At 34.0% G+C, this 12834-nt stretch overlaps 1 protein-coding gene and 1 long non-coding RNA gene across 2 annotated transcripts in view; one reads left to right on the top strand and one right to left on the bottom strand.

Annotated features, from left to right (window-relative positions):
• Nucleotides 1-12834, bottom strand: part of LOC149896654 (uncharacterized) — a 209249-nt gene that overhangs the window by 52632 nt on the left and 143783 nt on the right. The window lies entirely within an intron of this gene.
• Nucleotides 1-12834, top strand: part of Dgk (diacyl glycerol kinase 1) — a 70602-nt gene that overhangs the window by 17152 nt on the left and 40616 nt on the right. Inside the window, exon 2 of the mRNA XM_090117685.1 lies at nt 12600-12684. Within this exon, the coding sequence (XP_089973811.1) occupies nt 12603-12684 (82 nt within the window). The 5' untranslated portion in view covers nt 12600-12602. The remainder of the gene's footprint in view (nt 1-12599; nt 12685-12834) is intronic.

Raw genomic sequence — 12834 nt, 5'->3', positions numbered from 1 at the left:
AATTAGGGAAATCAAAATTTTGAGTGTGCAACCCTAGGGAAAATGGACTGAACGATCTTGATACTGCTTATTTTTTAGTTTGTTTGAGAACAAACTAAAAAATAAGCAGTATCATTAGTCACATTACATAAGTGGACAATACTGTACTTAATAATGAGATATCCACTTAATATTATGTAGGTACATACTTACATGTATAATATACATATTACTTTTATACAGGTAATACATATTATTATTTACACATACCTATATTTGTATGTTCATTATCATTATGCCATGTGAAAATATCGATGTTATATCGATAGAAAACTAGACTGCTTATAATTTTTTATAAAATAAAATAAAAATAAAATGAAACTATGTTTATTTTCGTAAGTATTAACAGATACACACATTATAAAATTGACTTGGACAGCTTGGACTTGACGAATAGCCGTATTGGAAACTCCTGTAATAAGTTTTCATAAAATTATATTCCAATCAGCAAACAATATTATAGTTACCTACATATAATATTTTTAGTATCAAAGTATCAAAGTATCAAAGCGGGTAAGTCCAATTTACCAATAAAATCTTCTAAATTGAAAATTGTGATGTGTTTGACCCTTCTTCATCAAATATTTTTCTATACACATTATAAACAACACCTCTTGCTTGTGATCACAGCGGCTTTTTCGACATTTTCGAAGATTTTTTAGACAAAATCCTAAAAATTATTTATCAACTGCAAAAAAGACAAATAATTTGACAACCAATTTGATAGTTGTCAAATAAGTTGCCACATGAAAATCTTTTATTTCTTAAATATAAATATGCCATCAGATTCTGGTAGACCTATAATATTATGTATTTTTGTTGTTAGAAAGTAAACTTAATTTAATGTTTATAATACATTATTATTGGTATATAAATAAGCCAGTGTTCGTCTCACATTGCTGTACCTGCCTACCTACCCTACCAGGGCCTAACTTTGTTCTGGCTATTTTATTTTGATTATTTGTAATGAATAATTACAATTATAATAGAGTGCAAAAAATAAATACATGCGTCAATATATTTTGTGTTTTTTTTAAACAATTTTTTTATTTAAAAAAATATCATTCCGACCGCGGCTTTGCCCGCGTGGAATTAGATTATATCGTGAATCCTGTCTTATCCCACAGAAGTGTTCAGTTCGGATAAAAAGTATCCTATGTGTAAATCCAGGCAATTAGCTATATTTTATCAAAATTGGTAATGTAGTCTTGACGTGATTAAGTAACAACTAACAAAAAAATATACAAATTAACATCCAAAGTTTCGCATCAGTTTTACTGTATTAGTGACTAGATTTCCGCCCGCGGCTTCGCCCGCGTTTGCAAAGGAAAACCCGCATAGTTCCCGTTCCCGTGGGATTTCCGGGATAAAAACTATCCTATGTGTTAATCCAAGTTACCCTCTATATGTGTGCTAAATTTCATTGTAATCGGTTCAGTAGTTTTTACGTGAAAGAGTAACAAACATCCATACATCCATACATCCTTACAAACTTTCGCCTTTATAATATATTAGATTAGATTAGATTAGATATCTTCCACTCTTGACTTAATAATGTCTAAGTAGTTGTTAAAAAGAAGATTATTTGTTTATAAGCAAGAAAATAAAACCAATAAATCAACAATTAAATATATGTATAAGAATATTATAACTGTATGACGACTCCATACATGTTTGTCCCGAGTCGGCCAGCGCCAGCGCGGCGAGTTTGCAAGAATGACTTCGCGCACACCCGCGTTCGCGATAGCGAGCTATTAGACTCCGCCCGCCAAGCAGTAGATTTTTTTTGTGTATCGTCTTAACTAGTTTTAATAACAAAAATGACATCAAAAATATCATGAACGTTAAAAATAGTGTTTTTTCTTAATATGTGTGTGTATGTATTATCTTACAAGTGCAATGTATGATACATAAAGACATTTTAAGTTTGAAAAATCAGATGTTTTGCGCGAAGTGACAGTAGTACCCACCTCAACGCTTCGCTTATGAGGCGTGCAAAATTTAAACAGAAAAGAATGGAAGGTTTTTTTTAACAAAAAACTAAACCGCCTTCAATTTTGTTTATATCTTTTTAACGAGCTTAATCACAATACGTTAAACTGTAATTATTGTAATTATATTTATATGTATAAATATGGATGTTGTGTCTGAAATAAAGATCTATTTATTTACTAGCTGGCTCCGCTTTTGTTGGTCTTAGCGTGATGATATTATATAGCCTATAACCTTCCTCGATAAATGGGCTATCTTCACCGAAAGAATTTTTCAAATCGGACCAGTAGTTCCCGAGATAAGCGCGTTCAAACTCTTCAGCTAATATTTGTAGGTATAGATTATTATTTAAACTATGTTTTATTATATACCTAAGCTACTAGCTTTCCGCACACGGATTCACCCACTTTAAAACCTAATTATAGGTAAATTATATACTAAAAACCTATCTCTTGAATCACTCTATAAATAAATAAAAAAACGCATCAAAATCCGTTGCGTAGTTCCGATGTTTTATACTACACTAGCTGCTCCGCGCGGTTTCACCCCCGTGGCTCCACTCCTGTTGCCCGTAGCGTGATGAAATATAGCCTATAACCTTCCTCGATAAATGGGCTATCTAACACCGAAAGAATTTTTCAAATCGGACCAGTAGTTCCCGAGATTAGTGCTTTCAAACAAACAAACAAACAAACTCTTCAGCTTTATAATATTAGTATACAGGGTGTCACACTTTCGGTATACTAAGCGCGAAGGGACTTGTAGTTTTGCATACACTGATCACGTAAAAAATACTCAAATAACAAAATTACGTGAAAAATTTTTTGCAAAATTTTTCCTTAAAATCCATGTATTCTTCTCTAGCTTCGCGCAGCCGGCATATATCGCTTTGCTAATGTGAGCATTTTGTCTATGAAAACATAATCTTAAACGATAGCTCACGTGCGGGTGGCCAAATTGGGCGGGTTGCTTTTTAGGGGTGTACACATGGAATTTTAAGAACTCCTCTATTTGAAAAAAAAATGCGTCTGGAATTTTATAAGTATTTTTTACGTACTCAGCGTATGCAAAACTACAAGTCCCTTTGCGCTTAGTATACCGAAAGTGGGACACCCTGTAGATATTGAAGCTATGTAGGAGTGACATGGCTATTTATTATCTCGACGAAGCCGGGGCAAGCGGCTAATGTGACGGGAAACATGATTTCATAATGAAATCGTAGTGTGGTCCATGTTGAAAAGGACAGCTAATTTGCAGCATTTTGAGAAACTGTATGCTATATTCCATGAATAGGAAATAACCTGTAAAAGTTTTTGAAAATGTGATCAAAATGTTGATAGATAAATTTACTTTTACCGTAGATAATAAAAATTAATAATTATCCGCCTTTGCTAATCGTATTTTACACACGCAACCAGATGTAAGTACAATGTGTAAGTGACTTACATCTAACTTAACTTAACCAAGTTAATTACTAATTTTACTTGCCTATAGGCACACATACAACAGGACAGTTAATTAGAGAGTATTTAATCAAGTCTGTCCAATTTTAGTTTTTAGTTAATTTTCCTTGTATTTGTCGCAATTTTACGAACATACTTACCACAGTACTTACCTTGTATACGATCACGCCAAAACATTACACAACACGCGTGTTTGTTGTACGTCATTCCCTACTGACACCTGTCAATTTTCGCGCCCTTTTCGACGTTCGGATACACGCACTTGAATGTATTTTCGTAAACACATTTTAACTTTCATGATGGTCCCAAGATACCGGATAAAAGATTCATAAGTGTAAACGTTTATCCCTTTTGGGTACGTCATGATACTTTTAGGGGTTCTCAAGTACAAAAGAAACTATAGATAGTTTCTTTGCATACATTATTTGTATTTTGCACATCTTTACTTTGAAGTGAAGTGAATTACAATTGTCTAGCTGTGCTGTTTGGTTTTACCCGCATTGCTCCGCTCCTATTGGTCTTAGCGTGATGATATAATATAGCCTCTAGCCTTCCTCGATACATGCACTTTCTAACAGTGTACCTAATATTATTAGGCTAATAGTAATAATCATAGATTATTTAATGTATTAATAGATACCTAATAATTATAGATTATGTATTTAATAATTTTTCAAATCAGACCAGTGGTTCCTAATATTAGCGCGTTCAAGCAAGCAAACAAACAAATAAACTCCAGATTTATAATATTACTATACTTATAATATAACAGGCCCTAAAAAGTTAATTAAATGCATTTAATTAAATGTGTAAGTAATAAACAGAGTTGACAAAGACAATAGTAATTCTAAATGGCACAAAATGAGGGTAGAATATTTTAATCCATACTAATATTATAAATGCGAAAGTAACTCTGTCTGTCTGTCCGTTACTCAATCACGCCTAAACTACTCAAACAATTTGCATGAAATTTGGTATGGAGATATTTTGATACCCGAGAAAGGACATAGGCTACCTTTTATTGCGAAATATGTACCACGGGCGAAGCCGGGGCGGACCTCTAGTCACATATAAAAGGAAATACGTCAAGAATTTTTCCATTGCAGCATGTGCAATGCAATAACCTTACAAAGAGTATGTCTTGAACTTTAACGTGAAATGAAACGTGGTTTTCAGATTTTCATTTTATACGATTTAAAAGTTGTTGGGAAATCTTGTGATGTTGCAATTTTTCAGAAAAATGAGATAACTATCATATTATTGTATACTAATGTGAATTTTTAACCAACTTCATAAAAGGTGGAGGTTCTCAATTTTGGCCTGAAAGCTGGGAACTGTTTGAGCTGAAAAAATATTTTTGTGATGAAATGCTATTGAGGAAGGAAATGCTATATTATAACACACTACGACCTATAGGAGCAAAATAACAATGAATTCAAAATTTTTATAAAGTACTAGCGGTCCGCCCCGGCTTCGCTCGTGGTGCATATTTCGCAATAAAAGGTAGCCTATGTTCTTTCTCAGGGTCTAAAGAGTGTCTGTGCCAAATTTCATCAAAATCGGTTGAGAGGTTTAAGCGGGAAAGCGTAACAGACAGAGTTACTTTCGCATTTATAATATTAGTAGGGAAGTAGGGATTTCTTTAAAAAGCAGACAAAGTAGCATCGATCAGCGAGTGTCATCTTTCGAATTACTTGCTTTGTCTATCTTTTAGTTCCTCAGATGTAAGGCATGAACTATTTAATTAAATTTTTATATCATTGTATATTTGGAAAATGTATAAGGTTTGAAAAAGGTACGTGCTTACGTCGCAAAAACAAAGTCGATATCTCTATACAGGATGTTCCACTATCGGTATACTAAGCGCGAAGGGACTTGTAGTTTTGCATACACTGATCACGTAAAAAATACTTAAACAAAAAAATTACGCCAACATTTTTTTTGCTAAATTTTTCCTTAATATTCATGTTTTCTTCACTAGCTTCGCGCAGCCGGCATATTATAACGCTTCGCTAATGTTAAGCATTTTGTCTATGAAAACATAATCTTAAACGATAGCTCACGTGCGGCTGGCAAAGTTGGACGGGTTGCTTGTTAGGGGTTAAAGAGTTAAATGCATCTGGAATTTTATAAGTATTTTTTACGTACTCAGCGTATGTTAAACTATAACTTCCATTGAGCCTAGAATACTGACGGTGGGACACCCTGTATAGAGGAAGATTGAGAGGACATGGTTCGAAGAATCTAGATTTCGAGCTAGCTTCAGGCTATATCATGTTACTATTTTCAAACCACTCTTGAGGATAAAATTTCATACTTGTATCTATTATCTAGAAGATATTTACTTGTTATAGTAACAAGCATATGGATTACTATTTTTAACACGATTTTATAAGCTTCACCTGTATTTTTGTATGTAACCGACACCTAGGTCCTAGACTAGATTTTGACTTTAAACGGACAGATTTAATTCAAACTTTGTACACTTATCATGGTTCGGTTTCAATACAGTCAAGTCAAAAAATAATTAAAAAAAAGACGTGTGGCACTCGGGGACTGCCGCGGTAAAGCTATTGCATGCTATGCCTTCAAGCCACACCTCCGCGCCCGTCGGAGTGGGGAGCGTGAGGTTTTTTCGTTACGGAATTTCTGGATTCGGTCCCCGAGCTCAAGGCCCGCGATAGAAGCTATGCAATAGCTTAAAAAAAAAGAATGTGTGAGACGAGCACGCGTGTCAGAAGTGAAACTTCTTTGGCAAGATACAAAGATACCAAAATCATCGCCTTACTCCATGACATGACGGTATTGCTATGACGCGACCTTGAAATTTTACTCTCAACGCGCCTAAAGAATTCAAATCATATATTTGTTAGAATTGTGATACAGAAGTTTCTCTTACAAAATAAGCGTGTATTTTGTAGCTCTATTTTAACTACATTTATATCTCAGACACTTTACTAAAAAAAGCATGTGAAATTTGAATTTTCTAATCCCAGTAGACTGACTGCGTTGATATATCAATCACTCAGTGAAGATAAAAGAAAGCTGTACAATTAGGCAACCACGCGATAAAAACAATAGTGATTGATCATGTTATAAATCGGATTAGCTTCTTCAATGAGTTATTTTTGTCGTCCCATTCATGTTTTTACCCTACAACACAAAACACATACCTACATTGCTGTTCCACACCTCTCTCTAATACAAACTACAGTACACACCGATCAATGTATTGCACACATCGATACTACTATTGCATGTAGGTACATCCGTTGTTATAAACAGAAATTTACGAGCAATCAAACCACTGTGCAAACATAGGTATATAACATCAAACGATAGTTACGTCAACCGTCAGCCAGCGAACAAAGATTGTTTTGTTCTACGATTGATTTACGTGTCGTTCTGGAAGGACAGACAGATAGAGTAACTATTGTTTTGTAAGAAGGCGTTTTCGCTAAGGATCGACCAAGATTTAGGAATACCTAAGTCCTATAAACAATCCTACTAATATTATAAATGCGAAAGTTTATAAGGATGGATGGATGTATGTTATTCTTTCACGTAAAAACTATTGAACCGATTACAATGAATTTTGGTATGTGCCAGCTGAAGACCATACATGTAGGTACGGAATCAAGTGTTAATACGCGAGAGTGACGCGAGCATTAGCCCCCCCCAAAAAAATATTCATGCAATCTCTGCCAGGCAGCCTGGTGTTATGTAAAAAGACAACAAACGATACCAAAGTACAAAAAGGTATATAAGGGAGTAGTTACCAAGATAGTTTTTACGATAGACCACAATAAAGTTTTGTTGGCAGTAAATAAGAATGCGACATAAACTGTTGTCCTTTATCCTTTGCTATATAAAAGGAAGGGATAAATCTAAACCCTGATATAGAGCTTTAAATCTAAATAATAATAAATAATAGTTAAAAAAAAACTAAAAAACACGCTTTTAGTTCGGTTTTCTATAAAAAGCGTGTTTTTAATATTTTTTTAAACTATTATTTATTTTATCAAATTAGTGTATTGTCATCGGTCCTCAATAAATCTACAAAGTTTGAACGAAAACTCGCCGTTTAAAGTGGGTCAAAATTGCGCCCAAAAAAGTCGGTTACAAACATACAGGTGAAGCTAATAAAAAGCGTGTAAAAAAGCGCGTGTGTGCTGAGCACACTTTTCAGCAGTGACACTTCTTTGGCAAGATTCAAAGATACCAAAATCATCGCCTTACTTCATGCCGTACAAAAATTATGGAGACAAGGGGAAAAAATCTCTATTTGTACTTTCGAATTCATCTGCACTCAGGTGGACAGCTTACAAGTGACGGCATAGTGCTGAATCTTATTATTTTATGCTCTTATATCGTTCTAAATAGGTCACCTGGTGGTTCAAATCACTTTTTTAACATGGGCCTGTAGTCTATTAAGATGACATCAAAACAGCCGCCAAGAATTATTCAAGGAGTTAATTTATACCTTGGATTTGAAAACAATTCATGTTTCGAATGAATATTAAACCTCACAAAGGTTCGAATCTTACTTCCCTTGTAATGACAAGCATTATCAACCCTTTGAATCCCTTAATCCCTAATCGCGGTATAGCTATTGCATAGCATCGCATCGCTGTGCCGGTTGGAGTGGGGGGTGTTAGGTTTTTTCGTTACGGAATTTTACATTCGGTCGCCGCGTTCAAAGTCTGAGATAAAAGCTATGCAATAGCTTAATAAAATCTTTCCTATTTGTAGATTGACATTTCTATTCAGAAACTTTGCCCTTTTTAATAGAAAAGCGGAACTCGATCAAAAATCGGTCACAAAAACAAGGAAGTCATAGAGATGATGTTGTTTTCCTTTCGTTATTTATTGCGTAAGTTTTATTCGTGTGATGAGATCCAGTTGAAAGTTTTTCGTTATGGTAATTTGCTTATTGGCTTTATTTATAAGCTGGTTTGTACTTTGTTTGATTGACTGCGCTAATCTCAGGAACTACTGGTCGGATTTGAATAATTCTTTCGGTGTTAGATAGCCCATTTATCGAGAAAGGCTATAGGCTATATATCATCATGCTAAGACCAACAGGAGCGAAGCAATGTGGGTAAGACCGCGAGGCACAGAAATAAAAATGAAATATATGTTTATCTATTCAATTCGTGTACGTTGTCCTAAGTTGTTACTAAACATTTTTTTAAACTTTTCTTAAATTAAAAATTCTGTCAAAATCGGTGTAACAATTTCAAAGATTAGCCGAAATAGATAGGTACATTGTTTCTTTGTTTTTTATTTAGGTAGATGTTAATTAATCAGAATTCCAATTATTTTTGATCAAATAATATTTCTGCCCTTGTTATTCTTATCATTATGATACCATCAAATCAATTTTATTTCTGTTTCTGAAAACATTCGTCCACTAAATAATGAGCTTGAATTGAATGTTACGGAACTCTAAAAATAAAATACATGTCAAAGGAATAATTTCTTTGATCAATAAAATAAATGGGCTGTGAAAAATACAATGGAAACGTGTAAAAATTATCCAGTGAAAAATATGACAGAATCATTAAATAGAATTTAATTATGTTTTTATAATATTTTTTTGAAGTGAAACTTCTTTAAAATTTCAAGGTCGCGACATGGCAATACCGTCACGTCATGGAGTAAGGCGACGATTTTGGTATCTTTGAATCTTGTTATGGAAGTTTCATTTCTGACACGTGTGCTCGGCACAGATTTTAATGAAATTTGGTACCTACTTTATGAGATACAGCCTAAAGACAGACAGAAAGCGGAAGCGTAGTAATAGGGTCCCGTTTTACCCATTGGGTTCGGATTAAAAATATCAATGTATAGATATGAACTTCCTACGATTTTATTATATGTAGGTAAGTATATAGATTACAAGCTTTCTGCCCGCGGCTTCACCCACGTTTTCAAAGAAAAACCCACATAGTTTCCGTTCCCGTGAGATTTCCGGGATAAAACCTAACATATGTGTTAATAATCCAAGTTACCCTCTATATGTGTGCTAAATTGCATTGTAATCGGTTCAGTAGTATTTGCGCGAAAGAGTAACAAACATACATACACACATCCATCCTCACAGACTTTCGCATTTATAATATTAGTAGGATAGGCTAGGATATATTATTCATATGTTATGCTTAAATATTGGCGTGGGATCATTGGCCGGACAAAAATAGCAGACCCAAATATACAATAGGGCAGGTGTTTATCGGGCGGGAGTAAAAATGGAGCTTCTGTACGGAATTCGATTACTTGGCGTTACTCAAACTCAACATATAAATAACTGACCGGTTGGCTTGGTTGGTAGTGGCCCTGCCTTCCAAGCCAGAGGTCGTGGGTTCGATTCCCACCCGGGGCATATATTTATGTGATGATCATAGATCTTTGTCTGGGTGTGAATTATCTATATAAGTATTATTTTATTTAAAAATTATATATGTATGTTTATCAGGCATCTGGTTTCCATATCACAAGCGAAAGTTTAGTATGGGATCAGATCGTGTCGTGTGTGAAAATTGTCGCGAAATATTTATTTACATATTTATTTTATGCTTTAAAAAGTTTTATATTGTAAGTTAATTTAAAGTAATCTTATCGTTTCCAAGCTTAAACTAATAATGTTAAGATTAAATACGGAAACCCACGCGGAGTATCCTGAATCTATCCGAGCAATTTTCTTTTATGGTCTCTTAGCGGAGATATGAAATTCCTTTAGATTTGGTCCAAGTTATAAGATATATATAACATAATATAGACTGCAAAAGGAACAGAGGAAGACAACTTACAAGGTGGGAAGATGGTATTCGGAAAATAGCAGGTCCAATGTGGACTCGAAAGGCTAGGGACAGAACAGAATGACGATCTTTAGAGGAGGCCTTTGTCGGAAGACAAGTTGAGGAGTAACTACCGTTTGCCGAACTAAAATCACTTAAATATAAATTAATTTGTTGAGTTTATAAAGTATAATTAGTTAAATGTTAAATGTTAGTAGTAATTAGTTCTGAGGCATACTTAGAAAAGTTTTGTAATTTAAATTAAGATCAACAATAAAGGCTTTTATTTATTTATTTATTTTATTTATTTTATAAGATATATGAACGTTTAGAAAAAGGTAAGGATCTAGACTAATATTATAAAGCTGAAGAGTTTGTTTGAACGCGCTAAACAGGAACTGCTGGTCCGATTTGAAAAATTCTTTCGGTGTTAGATAGCCCATTTATCGAGGAAGGCTATAGGCTATGCATCATCACGCTAAGACCAACAGGAGCGGAGCAATGCGGGTAAAACCGCGAAGCACAGCTAGTAGTTCAAAATACGGCTCCAGTCAATATACAGTACCTAGTTATTTTTTTACGGAGAAAATCGCTATCCGCTCATACTTTAAACAATATTATTAGAGACGACGTCAACTGTGCTTATACATAAACCATTGCTTATTGCTTGTAATTCACTTTCGCTATTTTTAGATGGAATATTATTGCTTTATGGATTTGTTCGATGATTTATTTCCTTTTTCTTGTTGCTAATAAAAAAGAAACATATAAGGACAATGTAATACGTTGTAACTATTTAGTTATTTGTGATGTAAGGTAATCACCCGATTTTGATAAAACTTTAATGTATTCCCTATCAGTAAAAACTTATAGACCCTTCAGATTTTGACTTCTACACTTTTTAACGTGTTAAGTATATTTTATTCAGTAACTAGCTGTGCTCCGCGGTTTTACCTGCATTACTCTGCTCCTGTTGGCCTTAGCGTGATGATAAAAAGTGCGCGTTTAAAGTGGGTCTATAGCCTTCCTCGATAAATGGGCTATCTAACACCGTAAGAATTTTTCAAATCGGACCAGTACCTAGTTCCTGAGATTAGCGCGTTCAAACAAAAAAACTCTTCAGCTTAATAATATAATACGAGTATGTACCTAAGTATAGATAATGTTCTGTCTGTAAAACTTCTTCACAGATTTTCATTCGATTTTCACCAATGGATAGCTATTTATCATAAAAAAAACATCAACACCGCGATCTATAATAACAAAAGCTACCAAAGCTCATAATCCAAAGATTCACTGGATATCCGATATTTTCCTCTCACTACATCAGTGTCAAGGAAGGCTATCTATCTTTGTTGACAATATCGAGCGTTTTTAAGTTATATTACTCGCCGTGTTAGTAAACCACTTGAATTTTATTTATTACTAGCGGTCCGCCCCGGCTTCGCCCGTGGTACATATTTACGTTTTCTCTACATAAAAACCATCCTCGTACTTCAAGGAATATAATAAAAAAAGAATTATAGAAATCGGTTCAGCCGTTCTCGAGTTATGCGCTTACCAACACATTTTGCGATTCATTTTTATATATAAGAATAAGAATATTTTATGATTAACTAGCTTTCGCAAACCCGCATAGTTCCCGTTCCCGTGGGTTTTCCGGGATAAAACCTAACATATGTGTTAATCCAAGTTACCCTATGTCTGTGTGCTAAATTACATTGTAATCGGTTAAGTAGTATTTGCGTGAAAGAGTAACAAACATACACATACACATTCATCCTCACAAACTTTCGCATTTATTTTATTATATTAGTAGGATATTAACTTCAATCTTTGACTTTTATGAGGAAGGAAACCCGGGAAATAATATACTTATTCCTAATATTATATATTGAAATATTATATATTATGTACCATGATTTTTCCTTATTATTGTAGGTAATGGTTCAAGTATTTGTTTACCATGTTTTGAACAATAACTTTTTGCTTTGAAAGCGATATTTTAGTAAATAAAGAAAGTCGTGTTATTAATATACATAATAAACATGTACAGTATAAAACTAAACAAGAACTAAATTGATTTGAAATAATTTTTACTATAGTTACGTTGCACTATTAAATATTCTGTGCTATAGTCTCCACTTGTATATATTACCATAAGCAGCGAGCAACTAGTCTTGATATTAGTCTTAATTATTAGATTTACATAAAAAAATATTTTTTTTTGAAAAAATCACAAAAAATCTTCCCACCAATAGTCGCAGCGACAAACTAGTCAATATCATAAGTGCTTTGGTTACAGGTCATGCCGAACGAAGCAGACAGCGTGTTCCAATGGGATAAGTTGTCGCCAGCCGAGTTCCAGCAACTGCAAGAACTTACTTCTTGTAAGTATTACCTATAACATTAATATTTTTTATACTTATTTAGTTTTTTGAAGTGAAAACTTCTTTAGCAGCGTTGAGCACTTTTTTTGTAATGGGTATAAAATCTTAAACTCGCGTCAGGACACGTGACCTGATCGAAAAAGCGTAAGA

This window comes from Colias eurytheme, chromosome 28 (genome assembly GCF_061535395.1).
Source record: "Colias eurytheme isolate Ceu_HAF_F1 chromosome 28, ilColEury1 Martin Lab GWU primary, whole genome shotgun sequence".
NCBI lineage: Eukaryota > Metazoa > Arthropoda > Insecta > Lepidoptera > Pieridae > Colias > Colias eurytheme.
This window is presented reverse-complemented; position numbering and strand designations above follow the sequence as displayed.